Source organism: Phascolarctos cinereus, unplaced genomic scaffold (genome assembly GCF_003287225.1).
Source record: "Phascolarctos cinereus isolate Bilbo 61053 unplaced genomic scaffold, phaCin_HiC Scaffold_8;HRSCAF=390, whole genome shotgun sequence".
Lineage (NCBI taxonomy): Eukaryota > Metazoa > Chordata > Mammalia > Diprotodontia > Phascolarctidae > Phascolarctos > Phascolarctos cinereus.
Genome location: NW_027556291.1, coordinates 32,113,796 through 32,138,233, shown reverse-complemented (window position 1 = coordinate 32,138,233; position 24,438 = coordinate 32,113,796). Strand labels below are relative to the sequence as shown.

The window sequence follows — 24,438 nt, the reverse complement described above, 5'->3', positions numbered from 1 at the left end:
GACACTGAGAGGTGAAATTTAGTTGCTCAAGGTCACACAGGCAGTATATGTCAGAGATGAAACTTGAACCCAGGTCTTCCCCGATTCTGAGGCTGGCTGGTTCTCTATCTCTACTATGCCATGCTACCCCTGGTTCCTGTTTATAGTGTATTTATATTTCTAATACCTTTTTTTGTTAAATAACTGTCTTCCTTGCTTTAAAAAATTATTAGTATGGAATAATTCACATTTCTAAAGTACTTTAAGATTTGTAAAATGCTTTCTTTTAACAATGCTGAGGTAGAACAATCAGCTCTTACACTGCTATTTGCTATACAGGACATATACTCTCATATATTGGCCATGAGCAAGTTAAGAAAACAAAAACCAAAAACTTGACCGAATGTCTTCGTGTAGTATGTTTTTCTTTCTTTTTTTTTAATTAAAATCTTAGCTCCCGTTACTGTGATACTTACAACTCCTTTTTGCTCTGGAGAATTACATTTAGATTTATGAATTGAATAATAGTTTTCAGAATTTCTTTGAGCATAGATTGAATATTAATAAAAGGTCATCTTGGAAAGATGGTTTTTTTTTTAAAGCATGATTCATTATGTTGCTTGTTTTCTTAATGTTTATTCTTGCATCCTTGATGTTAATTCCACCTGATCATAGTGAATAATTTTTGTCAGGATTTTATTAGAAATTTTTGAATTGATGCTCATTAATGCTATTGATCTGTAGTTCTTTTTCTTGGCCTTATCCTTCCCTGGTTTAGTTAATAACACTATATTTGTCTGGGGAAAGGAATTTGGAGTACTTTATCAATTTTGAGAAAACGGACTTCTGTAAATTTGGACCAAGGTTCCCTTCTCTTGGGCATTCTTTAATAATTAGTTCAGTTTCCTTTTCTGAAATAGGATTATTTAAGTTCTCTTGAATATTTTATATTCTTGTTGGTAGCCCTGTTTTTCTTTTAAGTTTTTGATTCTGCTAACCTACAACTGTATGGTAGGTTCTTACAATTCTTTTAATTTCTTTAAGCTTCACTTTGTTCATTTTTAATTTTGTTTGACTTTCCTACCTCTGTTTTTAAGCAGTTTGGCCAAAGGTTTAACAATTTCCTTAATCTTCAGAGAATCAGCATTTAGTTTTATTAGTTTTGTAGTCTTTGTTTTCCAATTTATACTTTTCTCTAGTTTTTGAGATTTACTCTTATGTACTTATCTTGGGTTTATTTGTTGGCTTTCTAATTATTTATTGCATATTTAGTTCATTAATCCTCTTTGTCTGTTTTGTTCGTGTATGTTCTCAGGGATATAATTTGTCCTCTGAGGACTGTTTAGGCTGTGTCCTAGAACTTTTGGTATGTTGTCTCATCATTATCGTTGTCTTCCACAAAGTTATTGTCTCTGTAGTTGTTTTCGTTGAGGATGTCATTTTTAAGTCTCCATTTTAAATTCATTTTTAAAAGAATGCTTCCATGTGGGTCAGCTCTGGTAGACTTCTGTTGCTAAATTGTCATTGTCATTCATCATAAGTAAATCACACTGATTAATGATGGAATTTTTTCCATAGTAGAATTGCCATTGTTTCAGTATTTGTTGGTAATGATAATAGTTGATAATGGTTTTGACTCTGTCAAACTGTTGCTTTAAAAAAAAAGTTCCATGATTTCATGTTGAGGTTTGTTAGGCTAATTTGATTATAAGAACAAACTTTGTAGAAATTGAGTTATCATTTGAAATTTGCTTGTAATAGTGATAAAAAAGTGTTAAGAGCTAACCTAGAATTTTGTTTTATTTTCCTGACCTTTACTTAGATACCATGTACCTTTTGAATTCTCCTTTTTTCCTCCTGATTGACTTGTAAGTTCAATCTTCTGGAGATTTTTCTCATTGTTTAAGAAGTTTCTCTACTTGGAAAAAGCTTTCTATTTCTTTTTCCTAGGAATCGTACATAGCCTTTGATACTGCCTTTAGAAATGCTAGATTTACTTGGATAGATTTTTAGATTTTAAATATAGAATGATATTTCAACTAAAAAGCTTCATACCAAGTATAAAAAGTCACTTGCTGAGGAAGTGAGCTAGCTGGCACTGGGTTATGGTGGAAGGATACGTTGGCAGAAGTTAGACTAGTGAGTGACCAGAAGGGAGTTCATATCCACTCTAAATAATTTTACACAGTGCATGTTCCCTGCTTTGTTCAAGCCACTCTCTATCTCCATTATTGTTATCATTATTTTCCCAGACCATGATTTCATCTATTTGGGAATTTTATGGTGTGGAAATTCCTTCCACTAATGTAGATTGACAAGTCCTCTGTGACCTTTTAGTCCTGGAGAGTTTTTCAGAACACTGACTTATGGATCACAGAGTATGTGTGAGGCAGTATTTAAATCCAGATCTTGATTTCAAGTTCTTTCTTCAACGAACAATATAAAAAAATTAGGTTGGGGAGAGATCAGTTTGTAAATATCCCATTACTTTCAAAATTGTTGTTTTTACTGTTGTCTTCCTCTTCATGATAGTCTGAGTAACATGAGTGCCTACCAAATGGAAAACCAACATGCCTTTTTCTAGTAGGTACTCAATTGGGCTTTGAAGCCACTGCAAGCTTTTGCTGTTGAAGCAAATGAAGTTATACTGCAAGGGAGTGCAGAGTGAATAGAAGTGCATGGTATCTTCCATCTGTTCTCTTTAGCTAAAGCAATTTTAAATTCCCCATGACTATCCATGGAGGTGGAGTTAAAATTAAGCTGTACAGGGTTGAATTTGCCCTTACCAGTGCCAAGTTTACATCACTCAATCTTGAACTGAGGTAAATGTTGTACATGTCCCCAAGAGGGTCATAGAAAAGACTTATCTTACTATTATATTCTCCTAAATTGGACTATATATTACACATGGTTTCTATTTTTTAGAATAATTTTCATTGGTGCTTTTTTGTTGTTTTTATATGTTTCATTTCCCTAATGTGTCCTTCCATCCCTTAAAACAAAGAATAAAATAGAGAAGGAAAAACACAGTGTGGGAAAACTAACCTATGCATCCAAAAAGTCTGACATTTGCAGGTCCTCCACTTCTGCACAGAAGGCAAGGAGGTGTTTTCTGTACATGCTCAACTTTTACATGGGTTTGAAGAATGTCTGTTCATTCATATCAGAGAAATGATGAGCTCAGACAGAAGTTATCTGCAATGTACTCTGCAATTAGATTGTTTCAAGTGTACACACTTATATCGTATATCTAAATTATAATGGCAAGGAGGCTTCTTTCCAGGAACTCTTTTCTTTACAATTTTTTACTTCAGTGGTGTCTAGTGTTGTTGTGAAGGAGACTGTAGGGATTTTAGCTGGAGCAGTGCTCTTTTTCACTTTGCCATTGACCTCAGCTCAAAAGTGATTAATAGTTCATTGTAGGTTGTTGAACTAGTATTGAACTTCGAGGTGGAAGCCTGGCATACCTTTAAATGCCCATCATCTGTTATCAGCACCCATGATTGGTGTTGTAGAAATAATCAAGCCCTCTTTATTTGACACAGAAGTGTCTCCTTATTTGTATACTTCTTAACATTTTGGGGAGAAATATAGTAGAAGGGGCAAGATAGGTTTTGCTTATTAAACTTGAATTCAAATATGTTCTGAATCTCATTATATGACCAACTCTCTTATTCAGAGATGGACTATTCAGTTTTCCTCATCCATGTTACTGGATTGTCTTTTTCCCACATTATTCTCCAAAGGTGAAAAAAAATAACTAAAAACATTTCAAGTAAGAAGGAGCACGATCTTAAATGGCTCACCAGATTATTTTAAGGTTTTATTTGTTCCTTTATCTTTTGTTTGATTACATGGTTTAAAGACCTTTCTGTACAAATGTATAATTTCTTTTGCCCATTTTTTTGTACATGGTTTTCAGTAATTTGTGGCACATTTTTTTACAACTACTTTGAATAATCCAGAGTTTATTTTAATCAAATTTTTAAAAAATATTTTTTGCAAGTCCTTTTGAGAGTTCTTTTAAAAAAGCTATTTTGGCTTTTTGATTTTATTCTGTTTGCTAATAAGCATTCCTGTCAAAGTTCTGAAATATAATCTTAAACTATTTGCTGGGAAGTTAACCTAGGTTTATTCTTGCTCATTCTTAATTATCATCTTTCTAGTTCTCTCAGCTTGCAACCTTAGAGTCATACTGAACTCCCCCCCCCATCCAATCCATTACCCAGCCTTGTTCATTCTACCCCCTAACATCTCTCTCTCCACTCTGATGACCACAAGCCTGATTCAAGTCCTCATCTTCCACATTGCTATAGTTTTCTAATCAGTCTCCCTGCTTTCAGGCTTTCTTCTCTCCTGTTGATTTTTTGACATAGCACAGAAATTGATATTCCTAGCACAGAAATTGGTATTCCTAAGGTTGGAAACATACATTGTGCACACAAGTAAGAAATATTAAAATGTGCCACGTAGTTTGTGGGAGAAGAGGCTTAACCGATGTTGAGGAAAGGCTTCGGTGTAGACATTAGCAGGCAAACAGGTGCCAGAGCACAGGTCTGACCACTTCGTTTTGCTGCTCAAGAAAAGCTTCGGTGGCTCCCTATTTCTTCTAAGAGAAAATGCAGGTTTCTGTTTGGTTTTTAAAGCACATCCCAATCTGGCTCCAGTCTATCTTTCCAGACTTAATTTTATATTACTCCCAGAATATACATTCTCTTTCAGCCAAACTGGCCTACTTGTTATTCCCTGTAAATGGCATTCCATCCATTGCCTATGTCAGGACTGTTGCACAGGCTGCCCTTCATGCCTAGAATGTGCTCTTTATTTACTTCCATTTCTTGGAATTCCTAACTCTTCAGGGATTAGTTCAAGTGCTGCTACTTACATTGAAGCATTTCCCCAACAGTGTTTTTAAGCTTCCCCCCCCCCAACTACACGTTGTACATTTTTATGTTTCTCACTTGTGCACATGTTGTATCTCCTCAAAATACAAACTCCTTGAGTGTAGGGACAGTTTGTTTGAATTGTTTATCTTGGAGAAGGGAAGGCTCCGAGGGAACCTGATAGAAACCTTCCAGTACTTGAAGGGCTGTTTTGTGGAGGAGGTATTCTATTTGGCCTCAGAACAGAGCAGTGGGTGGAAGTTGGAAAGGCACATTTGGTTTGATGGCAGGAAGAACTTCCTAATAATTACAGCTGTTCAAAAGTGGAACGGGCTGCTTCTGGAGGTGGTAGGTTCACATTGTTGGTTGTAAAGCAGTCAGTTCATAAACATTTATTAAGTGGCTACTATGTGACAGGCACTGTGCTAAGAGCTGGGGATATAAAAAGGGCAAAAGATGGTGCCTGCCCTTAAGGAGCTCACAATCTAATGGGAGAGACAGTAAACAAACAAGTATGTACTAACAAGTTATATACCAGCTAAACAGGAAGTCATTAAGGGAGGGAGGACTCTACAATTAAGAGGTTTTGGAGCAAATTGGGAAAGACTTCTGTAAGAAGGTGGGATTTTAGTTAGGACTTGAAGAAAGCCTAGAAGGTCTGTAGTTGGATAGGAGGAGGGGATAGATAGCATTCCAGGAATGAAAGGCAGCTAGAGAAAATGCTGGGAACCGAGGGGTAGAGTGTCTTATTCCTTCCTGGAACAGCCTGGAGCGTGGAGTCCCTGGATCAAAGAGCACTGTTGGGCAGTAATAGGAGACTGGAAAGGTAGGGCTGGGTGGGTGGGGCTAAGTTATGAAGGGCTTTGAATGCCAAACAAAGGATTTTAATATTTAATCCTGGAGGTCTTGGGAAGCCCCTGGAGTTTCTTGAGAGAGAGAGAGAGAGAGAGAGAGAGAGAGAGAGAGAGAGAGAGTGTGTGTGTGTGTGTGAGAGACATGATCAGATTTGCAGTTTAGGAAGTAGGCTGAGATGGCCACTTGTCAGGGTTTATTACAGTGGGGATCCTTTTTATGTACCTAGAGGTTACTGTCAAGGTCCCTTCCAATTCTTACATTCTCTTTTTTACATCCTCAGGACTTAAGTACATTTATCCTTAGTAGGTACTTAATAAGTGCTTGTCAAATTAAATTTCCACTCTGCTGGATGAAAAGTAAGGTGTCTAGAGGTTGGTGTAATTTCATTTCTCTGATTGTTATGCAGTTTAAGCATCTTTTTAGCTTGCTGTTAAATTTGCATTTTCCTTTTCAAGTTGTCCATAACCAGGCATTCTTAACCTGGGGTTTGTGAACTTGTTTTTACAATATTTTCATGAATGGATTTCAGTGGAATTTATTTCCTTTGTAATCTTGTGTATCTTATTTTATGTATTTAAAAACACTGTTCTGAGGAGGGGGTCCCTAGGCTTCACCAGGCTGCCAAAGGAGTCCAGGACAGGAAAAGAGTGAAGAAAAACTCTTGCTTAGATCATTGTTGGTCAGGAGTGAATCTTGCCAACAATGTCTTTTAGAGCTCCTGATTCCCCACAACCCTACAGCATTGAATTTTATAATTTATTCATATTTAAGATTCTGTATTTCAGACTTTTATTTGATATTCTTTTTAATTGGCTTTGTTTTAATTTTTAAAAATGATGCTTTTTGTTGTACAAAATCATTTTATCCAATCTTATTAAATGAATTTTTGTCTAATGATTTCTTTTTATTTGAATGATAAAAATATCCCTCTCCACAGATAAGGCAAATATATTCCTGTTTTCATCCGATTCTTTTTCTCTTTTATAACTTGCTTTTAAAATATTTAGATAGAGTGTGTTGTGGTGTTATAGAGTAAAGTGTGGGTCCAAACCCATTTTCTTGCTATACTGTCCCCTCCTGGCATTTTTGTAAATTCTCCTTTTAAGTAGCTGATGAAGTAAAATTCAATTTTGTATCTTACCAAAATTATAGACAGCATAGTGATTAACACACTGATGGTGGTGATAATTTATTAAATGCTTTTTGTTTGTATTATCATTTTTGAAAGTTTGAAGAGTTACTTCTTTAGGCTTATATACTTTGAACCGAAGCCATCACAATTCACCCCCCCCCCCAGCCCTCCCAAAGGGCTGATGAGATTAGGAAATTAAACCCAGTTTGTTATATTAGAATATAACTTACTGTGTGATCACTAAGGCAAATACTTTATTAAAATCACATAATGCATTTTAGTATTTAGAGTTTTGAAACTGTATTTGATCAACTTCTTGCTTATTTGAGAGATAAGGAGCATGCAATAGGCTGTAGCAGATCTGAACTATTAATATAAATTCATACTAGCCTAGATGAAATTGACTGCTTTTTGTTATGTCTAGTCTTACAAGTTTTCAGCTTTTAGAATGACAAATTTTAGTTTGAAGCCAAAATGTTTTAAATATTCTTTGACATAATTTTAAAGATTATAAAAAATCGGTGTGACCTATAAATTTAGGAACTAAGTTAAAATTACTTTACATAAATCCATAATTTAAGTTGTTTCAGTGCTCCCTTTACCACTGTATTACAATCCAATGTTATTTTCATATCATGAGGAAACATAGGAGTAGAACTTAGTTGGACTTTGAGTTAATTATTGTGTTTTTCTTTTCTTTTTAAACAGGCATTTGTAAAAGATGTACATGAAGATTCAATAACGGTTGCATTTGAAAACAAGTAAGTCCTTGGAGGTGTGGTTTACAATCAAGTTTTTAAAGAGTCAGATCTTGATTATACTTGAAATATTGCTCATGAAAATTTGAAATATTTTAAAAGTTTGTGTAATTTAATATAAGACCAAGGTTGTGTAAAGCTTTCTTTAAATGGTCATACAGTAATTTTTGACTGCTTAAAAATGTGTTGCTTATGTTAATGATTATTTTTTTAATTTCAAAAAGAAAAGTTGTTATATACCAAGCATATCACTATGGGATACTGCAATATGAGTCAGAAAAGGTTTTCATGAGTTTTTTGACCTGGCTAAGAATTAGCAGTTTATGAAAAAGAAAATAGAATGATATTTTTCAGTGCTGAAGTTTTGAACTCACAGAATTATTTTTTTAGTACATTTCCAAAGGTTCTTATATATTTTAAGTTTTAGAAGTATAATAATTGGAATCAGGTTTAATAACAGTTTCCTAAACTACATTTTGTACATTCTAGGAACTTTGAGATTTAAATGTGTTGTCTTTAACGTTCTTGGGGTTTTTTTGGTGTTGTGCCTAACAACAATAAGGTAAATTGATTTTCCATCTATTACAAATATATTCGTTTCTTAAAAACAAAAAAGCTAATTTGTATGCCTTTTTAGGAATATCCATTTATGATATTGGCCAAAAGTTGCATGAGCACATTTAACTATTCAGCCCCTTGGAATGATTTGGCCCCTTAATACCTCCATTTTTCACATAAGAAAATTCTTAAGAAACTTCCGTTGCTCACTCTTGTCTCTAGGATAAAATCTTTTAAATATAAAGCCCTTGGCAGTTTGGCTGAAGCATTACCTCCAGGCTTGATTATACGTGCCTTTCCATCATATACTCCATGTTCTGTTCACTTTGGCCCATTCCATTTACTTTTCCTTTCCAGGAAGCCTACCTCTCACTTTCATGCCTTCTGCAGGCTGTTTTCCAAGTCTAGAATGTTCTACCTCACTTCCACTTCTCAGAACCCTTATTTATTTCGAGGATCAGAGGTTTTTTTTTCCTGATTCCTCTAATTGTTAGTTGTTTGCCACAGTCCTCCCCCCCCAAATCACTTTGTAAATATCCTACATTTATTTATCTATGCATATGTTGTAAAACCCCCCCATCAGAATGTAAGCCCTTTGAGGATAGGTAGTTTCACTTCTGTCTTGTTTTCCCTAACATTTAGCTCAGTGCCACGTACAAAGGAAGCACAGGTATTAATGGTTGTTGATGAATTGATGTGGATATTTCAATGCTGTATGTTACTTTCTGTACAACAAAGTGAGCATGCTTCTTATTAGACACCTTAGTCCAGGACTTGTAGCTTTAGAGCAACATAAGGAGGCAGAGATCTCTGACATGCTGGATAGAGGGTAGACACCGGACTTTTGGGAAATCTCAAGTTCCAGTCCTACTTCTGACTGCCTGTATGACCTGGAACACATCATCTTACTTGTCTGTTGTCAATTTTCTCACATTCCATTCGTGTTCTCCGTGCCTTTTGTTGGTTGTTCCTCATGCCTGGAATTCAGTCCTTCCTCACCTCTGCCTCATGGAAGCCTTCTCTTCCTTCAAGCTCAAGCTCCTCCTACATGATATCTTTCCTCATCCACTCTTGTATTAATACCTTCTCTCAAATTACCATATATTTAATTATTTTTTATCTATTCATTTTATATGATTTTATTTATGTGTACATGCTTATTGTCTCTCCCATAGGAATGTAAGTTTCTTGTGAGCAAGGATTGTTTAATTGCATTTGTATTCCCCAATACCTAGCCCAGTTCCTGACACATAATACCTGCTTAATAAATACTTGTTGATTGATTTTTCTCAAAATATGAGATGAGGGGGTTTGACTAAATAGATATATCCAGAAGGGATTATAAAAATTCTGGGAACTTTAAAAAAATCAAATATCTAAGAAACATTTAAATTGATACTATGTTCCATTGAGCATCTGGAAGAGAATTTTTAGAGTAATTGTTAAGAAAAGAATAAAGAAAGAGAAGAAAGGTAAATACTTGTAAAATTTGGCAGCCTAAACCCGAAACGAAGTGTTTGGTTGTCTTATAAATACTTGAATGGAGGCATCTCTTAGTAGATTTCTAGAGAGTCTGCCATGGAGTTAGGAATAGCCAGGTTCAAGTCTGACCTGTGACATATACTGTTTTTATGGCCCTGGACAAGTCATTTAATGTCCCTGTGAGCCTGGAAGCTCTCAGAAGACCATAAGATGCAGAGCATTTGGGGGTCTACATTGGCAGAGGTAGTTTATTTATTATTTAATTCATTAGGAGTTTATTCCCTATGCCAGTGAATTCACAGTTTTAGATTAGCTAAGATGTGCTTTTATTCTTGGATTGATAATTATATCATAGTAAGTGTTAGTGACTACTTTCTACTATTAGACGGGGAAATACTCCCATCTGTAGTCTCATAAGCTGTGATTGTTTTAAGATATCAGTGTTGAAGTTGGGAAGTTAAAGGGAAAAAAATCTAAGTTTGATTTTTGTTTTAATAGTAAAGTATGTTTTTATGACAGCCATTAGCATATTTAAATCTCAGGAAAAGTATTTCATTATGAATTGTGTTACCTACTGAATCTTTGAACAGTGAGGATATGTTATAGTTTATATAAATGGAGTGAAAAAATAGCACATTGAATCTGATCTTGCATCTGGAAAACTACTGTACCAGACCAGGAGTTGGCACACTGTTAGCTCTTTGTGCCACAAGCAGGAAAAAAGCATCTTTAGGTGCTTCTGGCAGGCCTGTGGCATTTCCTCGGGAGAACTTGAGAAAGGAAGTATGGATGGCAAGAGGGAACTACAGCTGCAGCAGGCAGTTGGATTGCTCCTCAGTGGTGTGCATATCAGAAGTTGCATAGTCTAGTGTTAGCCTAATGGTGTCTCCATCAAGTCTGCTTAATGTAGATTGTATGAAAAGCTTTGGAACTTGATTCTGTTTCTAGTAATATTGGTAATAGATGAGAAAACTTCTGCATATTACATTTTAACCCTTCATGAAGGGGTCTTAGATCCCTTGGTGAGTAATTTTTTTTAGATTGGTCTTACTTGTTTGTCCCCCCTACTAAACAAAATCCTACTTGTATTTGCCATACGTGGGGCCTTTTTTTTTTTTAACTGACTACTCTTGAATTTTCTTCTCTTATTCTCAGTCACTCAGTCTAAAATAATCATTATTAAATACAGACCAAAAACTCATTTATTATTGTTAATTCAAAAATGTTTCTCTGGTTAATGTCATCATTGCAATGGGTTATGTCAATTCTTTTCCCTTTTTCCCAGTCACCACTACATACTGTTAAAATTATACCACCTTTAGCTCAAGTCATCAAGCTCATTATCTTCTTCAGCTACTATGTCCGCAGAGAGTAGTATTTTTGTCTTCAAGCGATCATCCTAGTAACTTGAAATGACATCCAGTTTTTTGTACTTTAAATTGGGGTCCTTGACATGGTTGTGATTTCTTGTGTAGAGCTTCACCATGCTGTCATCATTGAGTAGGTTTCTGCTGAAGTGTTCTCTTCCTTATCTTTAACACACCTTTTCTATAAAAACTAGTTTTATAAAAATAAATTTGATTTTTAGGCTCTATCATGTTCTATTTTTACCTCTCTAGCCTGAAGAAATAGCCTAATACTAGTGTGTTTTAGATGTCTAGTAATGTTTTCTTTAGATATAGTCCTAGCTTTACCTTCCGTCCTAGCAAATTTCATGTCAATCGTATCCACGTAACCTCATCAGTTTTAAACATCAGTGTTTTATCCTTTTGGAAGCAACACAGTTACAAAAGATGCAAAGGATTAACATGTTGAATTTGCAGTAAAACCTCATTAATTTAGAATAAATGCTAATCCTAGTTGCAAAAATTAGTGGGTTAGCCTTCAGACACATATAGTCACTTCTTCATAGATGGTGTAAAGGTAAGCTTTTCTTTAGCTGTGGCCGTGACCAAGTTACGATAAGTTCTGAGTTAATGGGGTTTTATTGCAAATTATCTGTTGGCTCACTGATCCCTAATTCATTATAATATCTCTACTTGAGGGGAAAAATACTAGCATTGCTTAGCATCAACACCCAAACTTAGATTTGGCAGCTTTCCCAGTGGAATCCGTATGTTGTTTTTGCAAAGTTTATTTTTTAATGCTTTATACTTTTTGGGATTAAAAAAATTATAAACTTTGCAAAATCACTCATTGTTTTAAAAAACAAACCAAAAACCAAAAACACGCCACTTACCTAACTCCTATAGGCTCTCTTCATCGGATTTCTGTGACTGATACGACCTCACCAGCACAGTGCATGCTAGAACGTTGTACTGAGCAGCAGCTAGGAATCCATGGCAAGGCTTGACCTCGTGGGACCTAAAAATTAAGGGGGAAAAGTGAGTTTTAAGTTGCTAATGTGCCAACTGCCCCCATTTGCTTGGTTAGGGCATTTAGCACTTGTTTCTGTCCTTGTTGGAATGTGGTTAAGGTTCTTTGGAAGGTCAGAAGTGTGTCTGCTATTACTAACACTTGTACTGATATTTACTAACTTCTTTAATTCAAATTTTGGAGGAAATTCATGCTTTGTCCTTAGTTTAGAACTTTGAGGGGATGAAATCATTGAAAAAATTATTTTTAAAAAATTGCCATGCTGCTTTGTTGTGATTAGGAAAACACCGTAGTTGGAACTAAAAGGCTACTGTGCTGCATGCCTTCTTCATTGGAGTGTCTTTCTATTGCCCTTGTAGCATAAAATTGATCATCTTAAAAACACTTGCTTTCTTTCATACTAGAAAACGATTAGAGGGTTACCTTTAACCAAATATTGCTTATTTTTATTAGAAAATTACAAGCACAGTGGGAAATGCTCACTATTTGATTTAAACAAGAAAAACATTTGAATGAATGGATTTTTTTTTCTTTTTTGCAGTTGGCAGCCAGAGAGACAGATTCCATTCCATGATGTGAGATTCCCACCTCCTACAGGTTATAATAAAGATATCAATGAAAGTGATGAGGTTGAGGTAAGTTCCCTGCTCTCACTTAAGTATGAGAGGAGTGGAATGTTTTTGAGATCTGTGACTTATTGAATTTTGATGTCTTTTCTTTAAATTCTCTTTAAACGGTATACTTCGATGGTTATGTATTTTTTCTCAGTTCATGGTGACATTTTAGAGAAAAGTACCAATCTCTAAAATTTTGTATGTGAGCACTGTCAGGAATGCCCAGTCTTCTGTTACTTTTGGCTCCCTGGCCCTGCCCCAGGAAGCTCTGTTTTCTGCTTTTCTCAACCTCTAGCAGTACGTGGGTTAGAAGACCTGAGTCATGAGCTAGTTCTGAAGCTACAAAAGCCATTAGGCTTTGAAAGCTTCCTCCAGATATCCCTGGGAAATGGTAGCACTTGAGCAAACTTACCTTGGTCTCTTGTGGCTTTTTGTATGTAGTGAAAAGAATCATTTTGTTAAAATGATAGCTTATTTTACCTTTCTATTACCATTTTAAGCAAATTTGGTATATGAATATCAGTTCTACAAAACAATATGTAAATTTTACACAAAGATTCTGGACTAAACATAAATTACTCTAGGATTCTTTAAATAGTAAGCTCCATTAGTGCATTTGAAATTATTCAGTTTACAAAAGTGAGACATATGCAGTGTTGAGAAAGCCCCGTTATTTTTTTTTCTTTGGTTTTTGGCTAGGCAGTGGGGTTAAGTGACTTGCCCAAGGTCACACAGCTAGTATGTATGAAGTGTCTGAGGTCAAATTTGAACTCAGGTCCTCCTGACTCCAGGGCTGGTGCTCTATCCACTGTGCCATCCAGCTGCCCCGAAAGCCCCATTATTTCCAAAGCACAACCTGTGCTCTGAAATACCTGTTTCAGTGCCTCGAACTCTTGGGGAAAAAATCAACTACAATAAATCGCTAAACTGGTCATATTTGTGATCATATAATTGTGTTCACAATGCCTAACACAGAGTAGGTACTTAATAAATACTTGTTGATCGGTTGATCTCCCCCTTGAAATTTCTATCTATTTGGTACTTTCTTCTTGGCCTTCTTGGCCTTTAAGTTCTAGCTTATGTTAAAGTTAGGAGTTTATTTGTCCTTTCCCTCACCCTCCAAACTACACTGACTGTGACTTCAGGGGGAAATGATAGGTAAGAAATGTAGTGCTGTTTTGGCCTGGTTTAAGAGAAGTGCAGCCTGTAGAACAGTGGGGGTGGTAGTCTGCCCTGGTCAGATCATGTCTGAAGGAAGGCATAATGCAAGGCAGATTTTTCAGGGCCAAGAGAAAAGTCCACATGAAATGCCATGAGACATTCACTTTATTACATTTTGAAAATACCTTTGCTTCCAAAGTGCTCATCCACAGAAGATATAATAATTTAATTATGAGTGCTACATTTTAAGATGTATAGCCATAACCTAGAGAGCCTCTGGAGGAGGGCTACCAAGATGGTGACGGGTTTCAAAGTTATGCCATGTGGGGATAGCTGTCCTCCAAGTTTTTGGAGGGATGCCATGTGGAAGAGGGATTACCCTTGTGTTTTTTGGCTTAGAGTGGGTGGAAATTGTAAAGAGGAAAATTTAGCTTGATGTCAGGGGGAAGAAAAACCCTTTGCAATACTTACAGCTATCTGAAAGTGAAATGGCTGTCTTGGTCAGTTGATTCTTTTTTACCAGAGGTAGGTTTTCAGGCAAGAGCCCCCGATAGCCTCTGGCTAGGAATGCTGGAGAAGGGATTGTTTTTCAGATGTGGGCTCATCTAGATGCAGTCTCTTCCAGCTCTGGCATTCTGAGATTCTTTAAGCCCTCTGGGAGAAAGGATCCTTTCTTACTCATTTTTGTGGCACCTTCATTGCTGCCCATCGCATGATCCTGAACCATAGTAAATGTTAGATGAGTGAATGTAGTTGGAAGGCATGTGCACATTTGAGGCAAATTGGTATTAGGTATTTATCCTCTTTTTCAACTAAGTATCCTTATGGCTTCTGCTTAGAGAGGTAGGTGATGTTACTGGTGTGGTTCTGCCTACCCTGCTACCTAAACCCTTTTCAGTTGGGGAGGAGAAGTAGAATGGATGGGTGGGTAAGTGCCTGGGGCTTTAGATGTGTGAGATGATTTAATTATGTGTGACCTAATGTATATTCAAAGAGGATAATCAAAAGATTTTAGTACTGGTTTTGCATTTAAAACCCTCAACTGGAGCATGTTTGTATTTTCTCTCGTAAGGCATGCTTTTGTTTGGCTCTTGAAAAAATTCCCGTTTCCTGTGTATTCTCATAGAACTTAAAATATATCATGATCTAGACATCACTGGTGCCTTAGTTACACTTCCACAACTCTTAAGGTGTGTTGTGATAGAAAAAGAACTGAACTGGTTGTCCGGAGACTTGGATTACAGTCCTTTTTCTGTCACTCATTCACTATGTGACCGCGGGCAAGTCACTTCATCTTGGTATCTGAATTTTGGAGGATAGGGGAATTGGAAGTGGATAACTTTGGTGATTTTACTTTTTAGTGTATGTGACAGTCTGCTTCCTCTTCCATAGGAAAATGCTGCTGTTGACTTATTCTCAGTAGCCCATAAATTTGTGTTCTAACAAACAGTGATGGATTTTTTATTCCCAGTGCCAGTCAATCTGTAGCCGAGACACATCCTGGCCTAATTTCAATTTTTACCCACTCTATCTACAAGATGTTTTGCTTGGAGTTTAGAGTATGTCTAGAATATTTTTTTTCCTTTTCCAAAGTCAGTAGGCTTCACTCCCACGTGAGCCATTAGTCCTAGTTGGTATCACGTTGGCCTGCTGAATGACTGGTTCAGAAAACAAAACATTTGACAGTATTGTCTTAGTCTATAAGAGCAACTGTGGCATCCAAGGGATGTGTAATTGACAGCCAGCAGGCAGGTCATGCTGTTGGGATATCTTTGCTTCTGGCCATCAGCCCGAGTGTAGGTATATGCTAATAGTTGGGTTTCAGATCTACGTCGATTAATAATATAAGACATTGTGGATTGTTGTTTATATTTTAAAAATATTTGTGTTAGCATGTCAAGCAAAACATCCTCACTTATATACAGATTTTTACGTGGCTAATGTTTATTGAGCATTTAGGAAGTTCTTAGTATGTTCTGGAGCGCCTTAGAAGGATACAAAGAATTAGAGGAGACAGCCCCTTCCTTGAGGGAGCTTACATTTAATCAAAGAAATATTTATTTAAGATTTATACTGTGCATACTACCGTGTTGGCTATTAATCTAATAAATTTGAAACATTGAGTGCTCACTCATGTTTTCTTTGATTTTTGAAGTCTTTATTTAGATTTCAAAGTGATATTAATGAGAATGTCTTCTGTTTATCTTTACGTGTAGGTTTACTCCAGGGCCAATGAAAAAGAGCCGTGCTGCTGGTGGTTGGCTAAAGTACGCATGATCAAGGGCGAGGTAGGGAGATCTTAGGTTGGCAAAATGCATTTTTCTGTTGTTCTTTGGTATCAGCTTTGGTGTATATTTATTTCTTGATTCCCACAGAACTAACTAATTGCAACGTGTTTTTGATTTAGGTGTTTTTAGTGTTTTAAATGCTTGGTTTGTTTTAAAAATAATTTAAACTCAATATGATTTTTTTTCTCACTCAGAGACTTTCTTTTCAGTGCTTTCATCTTGATCTGAATAGGCATAACAAATGTCTCCTATTTTTAAAATGATGACTAGGGATGATTGTTGTTACTTTTTTTTTTTCAGTTTTATGTAATAGAATATGCAGCCTGTGATGCCACTTACAATGAAATTGTCACAATTGAGCGTTTGAGATCTGTGAATCCCAACAAACCTGCAACAAAAGACACTTTCCATAAGATCAAACTGGAAGTGCCAGAGGACTTACGGCAAATGTAAGTGTGAAGCTATCAAGTCCAGAAAATGCCATACATACATACTATGTATATTTTATACACACAGACATATGTATATATAAATTTGGTTCAAATGATAAGTAAAAAACACGTAAAATTACTTGAAACAGTTTCTAAATTCAGTGGGATTCAGCAAGAATTTTCTACTTCTTTGCAAAAAAGATCACAAATATAGTTTATGAACTCATTTGATATCACCTGGTAATATTGTCAGAAAATTGGAAAATTGAATTGAATGATTTGCCATCAGATTTGATTATGATGACATCTAGAAGGAAATGTTATTCTTCCATATATTGTTTGTTTCTATCATATAAATATCTGAAGCTACTGAATTTGAAATTTGGAATATTACTTTATAATGCTGTTGTTTGAATAAATTATTAGCAGTATTAAAATCAACCTTGAGCACTACAAAATTAAAGAAAACTGTAGAAGTGGAACATAGTGCAAGTGGCCTAGTCTCTTTGAGTCATTTTCTTTACCAGTTCAATGGGAGTATTGGTTTGACATCTCTAAGGTCCATGCCAGCTATTAATCCTCTGATCCCCTGAAAAGTCAACCTTTTATACTATTTTAATAGTAAATAAACTGGTTATTTTATTCTTTAGCTTTTGATGTTCTCATAAATAAGTAAATCTTGAACTATTTTAATGGATGGGAAAATAATTTGTCAGTATGAGACTAGGAATTAAAGTGCAATTCGTTTTTAAAATTAATCACAGAATATGTGGTCAGTAATAGGGAATGAAAATGTGTTCCTTTTTTCTAATGAACTAAAAGCTTGTGTCTTTCAAGAATTGTCATATTTCAGAATTAGTACTCAGTGGTGGCATTACAGGGTAGAGAGACATTCACTAGATAAGGTTGAATCACTATATTGGCTAGAGAATATCTCAGTCAGTGTAGTGGGAAATTGAAAACCTAGAAATAAATTACTATTGAAGAAAATTTTCATGTGTAATTTCTGAACTAAGATTTATTGAGCACATGTATTTGAGTACCTGTTCTGTGTAAGTCACTGTGACAGGCTGTAAATAGCCTTTGTGCAGGGAAGTAGCATTTCGTGTATTTATTTTCTTCATATTCCCCCCTTCCTCCCACAAGAAATAAGTCAGAGTGTGAATTTTCCATTTCTTTCCTGCATTTAAACAAAAAGACTAAGACTTTCAAGGAAGGCAGTCACCTAATGATGTTTCCTAGTATCAAGAAACATAATCGAGGAAAGTGAAAGGTACTCCCTAATGCTAGTGGGTTTTTCCCCCCTATAGAGTAGCTTAAGGCAAAACAATTTGCACATTCTGTGGTTCAGTATCTGTTGCCTTATCTTAAGAGATTTCACAGATGGCTAGAGCTTGGTTCTGCCTGTTGTTGGCGTAGAACCACCTTAAGACCAAGCAAATACCTCCAAATTAAGAATTTCTGAACTGATTTAAAATGGAGAAGTGAGCATCCAAATGTCTCTCAAAATTTCACCTAAGGGAATCTCACTGAGAAATTTGAATTTTATCTAAAAAAAAAAAAATAAACTGATGGGAAAATTCAAAGAACCGGGGTTTTTTTTGCCTGTATAATATGAAATAACTTGAGTAATTTTTTTTCCTTTCCTGCTTACTCCATCCTGAATAGGCTCCTGATTTTGGTCTCATTAATGCAAAAAATGACTGTTGTCAATAGCAGTGAAACAGCAAAGGTTATAACAAAACCAGTTATTCTAGCCATAGAGCTGCATGATTAATGTAGCTGCATTACATCCACTTAGATGAACTAGATTGGTTGCAGTGGAACCAACTAGGCAGATCTTATTAGGTATGGTTGTTTTCTCTTCCCCCTTCTCCCACCCCATAGAAACTACCTTGGCAAGTGAAAACTCCTTTTGAGGATTAAATATTCTTACTCTATTTTGTCTCGCTCAGGCAATATGTGGAGGATCTGAGTGTTAATGTTTTCAGAAGGCCATTGATAAGCTGAAGTGTCTAGAGAAGGGCAGCTGGGTTGTAAAGGACCGCAAGGTCATGCCAGATCAAGATTAGCTGAAGGAACTGGGGATGCTCTGCCTAGCCAAGAGAATAAATGGTCATGGACTTGTTATCCATTTTCAAGTATTTGAAGGGCTGTCATATATAGAGGATAAGACTCGTGCTTGGCCTCACAACTAGGAGCAGTGGCTGGGAGTATAGAAGCAGATTTTTGGTTGAATGTGAGACAAAATTTGTTGACAGTTGAGAGCTTTCCAGAAGTAGAATGAGCTGAACTGGTGGTAGATCAATAGGCATTTTAAAGCATTCCCTTTGTGCCAGGTACTGTTCTAATTGCTGAGGAAACAAAAAGAAAAATAGAAACAGCCCCTGCCCTGAAGAAGATTACATTCTAATGTGGGAGACAACTTGATTAAAAATGGGTCTGTAGAAAATATTTACAGAAGAGATCTAAGTAACCTTAGAGGAGAAAGCACATTTAGAGGCCTTGAAGTAAAGATTAGAGGAGAGGCTTGCTGATGTTACGGAGGGGATCATTATTTAGGGATGGACTGGTCTAATTGGCCTCTGAAGTCACTTCTAGCTCAGGATTCTGGGCTCTTGTGAAGAACACTGAGTTTTAAATAGAAATGTAATTGCAACCTTCAGTCTTGATATTTAGTTCAAGGCAAGTATCAGAAATCCATACATTAATGTGTTTATAGTGTATACCAGTGGTTGCTACCTCTAGAAATCAACTTAACAGTATAATAAGTGGTATTTTTATTATTAGGTGTGCCAAAGAATCGTCACATAAGGACTTCAAAAAAGCAGTTGGAGCTTTTTCTGTAACATATGATTCTGAAAATTATCAACTTATCATCTTGGTAAGTGGGTTTACCTTTTTCCATTTTTGGTTTCTTTTAATTCAGTGCATTTATTTGAGTAACGATTTTATGGATTTTAATCTTAGTCCATCAGCGACGTAACAACAAAGAGGGCAAATATGCTGATTGATATGCACTTTCGAAGTCTTCGAACTAAGTTGTCTCTGATACTGAGAAACGAAGAAGCTAGTAAACAACTGGAGGTAAGTTGCTTTTTCTTCTGTCATTTGAGTGACTAGTCCTAAAAATGCTGAAGATATATGTAGAGAGAATTAGATGTTGATCTTTAATATGAATACTTTGATTTATTTACATCAAGTGTTTTTGCCTAGGAAAATTAAAGCAGTGTTAAAAAGATAAATAGGTTGGAGTTTGCATGTCTTTTGAGATATCAGGTTAGGCTTTTTATACCAATTGAATGGGCTGTGTATCTCAGTATATTCCTGTGATTATTTGTTTTTTATTTCTATTTAAACCTGTTAGTCAGTTGTCACTTTTTAACATCTGTCTTTAGACTTTTGCCATAGAATATTTTCCTAATTTACTGTTTCATTTGTTAAAAGTAAATTTTATTTAATTGTTCCATCAGTAATTTGTATTGACATGTATTACTGTATTTTCAATGATAGTACTGCCATCTACATTTTTATAGATTCTGAGTGAACTTGTATAGGCTTTTATGTCAGGTGAAATCAATCACTATTGATTTTTTGGATTTCTGATTATTAATCATTTCATTTGATGGTGGTTGGGGGAATCCCGTGCAAATGAAAAACCAGTGGAAAAGACAGGTGAGGCATTGTGAGGTGAGACCCCATTGAACAAGAAGGCTGATTCCTTCCAAGACTCTTTCTTAACCTTTTGTGTCCTGATTGAGAATTGCAGAAAAAGAAACAGAAGAGTAGTTGATTATCTCGGTCAACATGTACATATAGTTTTGTTATTTTTTTTTTAACCCTGTGGAAACTTTTTAGCTAGTTGGTTTTGATCCTATTTCAACCTGATTTCCTTGTTTGACTAATTTTATGGGTTTAAAAAAATGTCACATAACATTTAGGTCAGAGTAGTTATAGTTTGTGTAATGGAGGAAAACTATACCATGTTTCTGTGAGTTTAAAAATGTAAACATCTTCTGAAATGACATGTTTCCAATTCTACCCTTTGTTGGCAGAAAGAACACTGAACTTGGGAGTAAGAACCCTGGGGTATTGTCTGGGCTCCATTACTGACCTTCAGCAAGTTTCTTATTCATTTTTTACTTGTTTCTTTTTTGAGGCTCTTCCCACTTGAAGAAGTTGTGGGATGTTAAGATATTTTTGTGTAATTTGAGCTTCTTTGATACCTGTAGAAATTAAATATCTTCTGGTATAATGAAAAATGGATACTTTAATTGTTAATTTGTGCTCAAGTGATTATTTCGTTTGCTGCTTTTTATCTTTTGTGTCCAGCAGTTTTAAGTGGACATGAGTCTGTTTTCCTTCTCTAAGAGAGTTTATAAGCTTTCAGATAGTTCACATTAAAAAAAATATATATATATACCAGATATGCTTAATTTTCCTTTAGTGATATGCTAGAATTGTGATAAATTTTTGTAATTAATTGTAGTTAAAGAGGCCCACTATTTCCTATGAGTTGGCTTTCCAGCTTGACTTAATTTTCTTATTGATCTTTGAAAGACTTTAACCTTAATTTTATTGTTAATTATGGCAGAGTTGTCAGATAAAGTTTAAAAAAGACAGCCTTTAAATTTGTCAATTTTCTTTCCCTGCTTATAGTAATGCATCTAATAGAAAAGATCATTTAGTAACCTAAACACATATTAGTGCTATGAGTAATATTGTTCATTTTGATAAAAATTCTTAATCACAAATTGGATTCCTTTTCAAGCAAAATGGTGCTTTAGATTTTGCATACTTGTCTAAATTAGGGCTGGTATAAATACAAGATATTTTAAAATTTTAAAACTAGATTAATTGCCCTTGCATTTCTTTTCAGAGTTCAAGACAGCTTGCCTCAAGATTTCATGAGCAGTTTATTGTCCGTGAGGATTTGATGGGCCTAGCAATTGGCACTCATGGTGCTAATATTCAGCAAGCTAGAAAAGTACCTGGAGTCACTGCTATTGATTTAGATGAAGATACTTGCACATTTCATATTTACGGAGAGGTAAATAAACAGTAGTCTAGTTTTTTATTTTTAAAATGAAAATCTGCATTTATCTGTTTAATGTCTTGAAACTTTGTTTACTTCTATATCTTAGGATCAGGATGCAGTGAAAAAAGCCAGAGGTTATCTTGAGTTTGCAGAAGATGTAATTCAAGTTCCAAGGAACCTAGTAGGTATGTCCTAGTAGTATGACCATTATTAAGTATTATGCCAGTAAGTACCATGCAAGATTTACTCAAATCAACTGTTGGCAGGTATGGATTCTTTGAGATCTGTATGTCCTCCATGGAATGGATATCAGAGGTCCATTTGAGTATTGGATTATATGGGTAGAGTTGTGTTTTAATGAGCTTAAAAGGAGATAAGAATTCATTTTCTATCACTCTTGTTAAATTACTACACTATTTTACAGCTTAGAAACAGTCCAAGATGCATAATATTTGTGTCAACTAAATGTATATGTTTATAATATTTATGTCAAGTAAATGTTAGGTATGTTTACAAGCAAGTACAAATTGGGAGATGATTTGCAGAAGATGTCTTGAAGAGCAAATACTAATTAGCCTTTCTGCCAGAGCTCTGTTTGATGTCAGTGTGTAGTCAGAGTAAGAGAGGACCAGGAGAAGGCTGGCCCTGTGATTTCATTGGCAGAGGGAACTCCTGGGTGAAGAAACTCCCTCTTCAAGGCCAATTGGCACCTTCTTGGTGGCATACAGAGTTTTATAAGATAAGATTTTTAAAATGTGTTGCTATCGTGGGGCTTTATTTTATCTTTCATAGGGTTAAAAAAAAGTGTCATTTAGCTTTAACAGAGGCTAGATTCAGTACCAGATCTAAACTGATAATAAAGTAAAACAATCATTCCCAGGATTTTGAATAGTTCCATAAAGGAACCTCTTTCAGTTCAAAGTGATTCTTCATCCTGAAGGACTAGGGTCCTGTCATGATGTAGTTCCCAACCAGCTGTTAGGATCACATCTTTTTAAAAAAAGAAAGAAATACGAAAACATTGTATTATAGAACTTATTGGGTGAAAAGAGTGACATATTTTTAAGAGATTAACTGGTCGATGTTATATATGCTTCCTTTATACATGATTCACATTCAAAAAACTTGTATCCCCATCAGCAAAGTAGTATCATTATAGGGATATAGAAATAATCTCATGCCTAAAACTGGTACCCATGATCTTCCTTAACTAGAAGTTTTCCCTGTGTTCTTATAAGGAGAATAGAGATGAATAGTTTATCTGGAGACACCTGCTGAGTAAAATCAACTCGATAGCTTTCAGTTTTCAAGTACAATGGTTCTTTGTTAAAAGCTTTGGTTTGCTTTGTGAATGTTAGCAATCATTATAAAGTATTCTTTATGTTACAGTTGGCAGACAAATCGGGATGGGAGGGGGATTGTGATGTGGCCAGTTTTCTTTCTAAGCCTGACAGGATGATTTATGATTAAGCGATCAAATATCTTACAGAAAATTTAATAAATATCTTATATGTTTCTTGAAATTTGACTCATGCTTCAGGGCAGGGGGTGTGTCCCCATTTATACTCTTGAACAATTGATTTCTTTCATTAGCTTTAGTTAATATCACATGCTACTTGGTGTTCACAAATAACCCAAGATTTTAATAGAAAACATTACCAAAGTTGCCCCTTTCTTCTTTTTACTGAAATTGTTAATACATTTTAAAATTTAATTGTAAATCTAAATAACTTTAGAAGCTACCAGTGACATTAATGGGGAGCAAACTGTGAGAAAAGGTTAAGTGTTTGTAGATTAAGAAAAAAACCACACCCTTGTAAGTCTAGGGAGGAGTTGGATATTTGAAGGGAAGGAGGGTTGGAATCATGCTGAGGGAGTAGTGCCAGTGTGGAGTGTGTTATATGAAAGGGAAGGATACCTGACCTGGGGCTGATTCACAGAGCAAGAAGGTGATTGTCTATTTTTAGAGACTCTTAATTAGAATAGGAGAAACAGAATATATCTTCCGGGTTGAAATTGTTCTCACCCTGTAGGGTGGATAATATGGCCACCTTTAGCCCCTTGGGTGTGGAGGTTTTCATAATCCCTACTGTTTAGGGAGCATTTAGGGTTTGGGGGAGCTATTGAATGCATTCAGGATTGTGATGTTACCCATAAGTGATCTGTGAAAACTTTTAAACTTGGATAATATTGCTAACAATTTTTCAAAAAGAGTAGTTCCTTCATTATACACCATGAAGCTGATCCACAGTGGCAACAATGAAAATACTAATTTCTCAAGTAAATATATGATGAACTGTTAATGAAAAGGAGGAAGAATAAAATGTTAATCTGTAATCTGATAATTGCTCAAATATAGCTTTGGCACATAAACAAATATTAGTGAATAATACATTTCAGTACCATTTTCATGGGCTATATGCTTACTTGAGGATTTCACAGTAAATTTCTATTTGTTTATAAACTATTTTCCCAAGATGACAGTCACCTAATTGGCATAGTCAGGATGTGAACCTGGGTCTTCCGACTCCAAATTCAGTGTTCTTTCCACTGCATGGTTCTGCTGAGAGATAGCATAGGTTAGTGCAGTGGTGTCTGGGTCAAATACAAATAGGGGCCACTTATCCATACATAAGGATCTCTGTGGGCTACAGGATGACTTAGTTTCAAAATGTAATGTTATCTCTGTTTTATTGCATTTTTATTTATTTTGCCAATTTATTTCCCAATGATGTTTTAATGTGGTTTGGGCCACACTGAAGAGTGTTCTGGGCGACATATTTAATATGTTCAACACTACTCTGGTGTAGTGGATAGAGCAGAGAACTGGCTTTGAGGCCTGCCTCTGACATACACTAACTGTGTGACCCTGGGCAAGTCACT

The 24,438-nt window shown here is 35.6% G+C and overlaps 1 protein-coding gene across 14 annotated transcripts in view; it reads left to right on the top strand.

The window, feature by feature from the left end:
* The window catches only part of FMR1 (fragile X messenger ribonucleoprotein 1), a 59,136-nt gene that overhangs the window by 13,978 nt on the left and 20,720 nt on the right, over positions 1 to 24,438 (top strand). For all 14 annotated transcript variants that reach the window (XM_078147960.1, XM_020974773.1, XM_078147959.1 and 11 more), the window contains exons 2-9: positions 7,558 to 7,610; positions 12,565 to 12,658; positions 16,015 to 16,086; positions 16,387 to 16,535; positions 19,308 to 19,401; positions 19,488 to 19,604; positions 21,397 to 21,567; positions 21,662 to 21,740. In XM_078147960.1, coding sequence (XP_078004086.1) covers positions 7,558 to 7,610; positions 12,565 to 12,658; positions 16,015 to 16,086; positions 16,387 to 16,535; positions 19,308 to 19,401; positions 19,488 to 19,604; positions 21,397 to 21,567; positions 21,662 to 21,740 — 829 coding nt within the window. The remainder of the gene's footprint in view (positions 1 to 7,557; positions 7,611 to 12,564; positions 12,659 to 16,014; positions 16,087 to 16,386; positions 16,536 to 19,307; positions 19,402 to 19,487; positions 19,605 to 21,396; positions 21,568 to 21,661; positions 21,741 to 24,438) is intronic.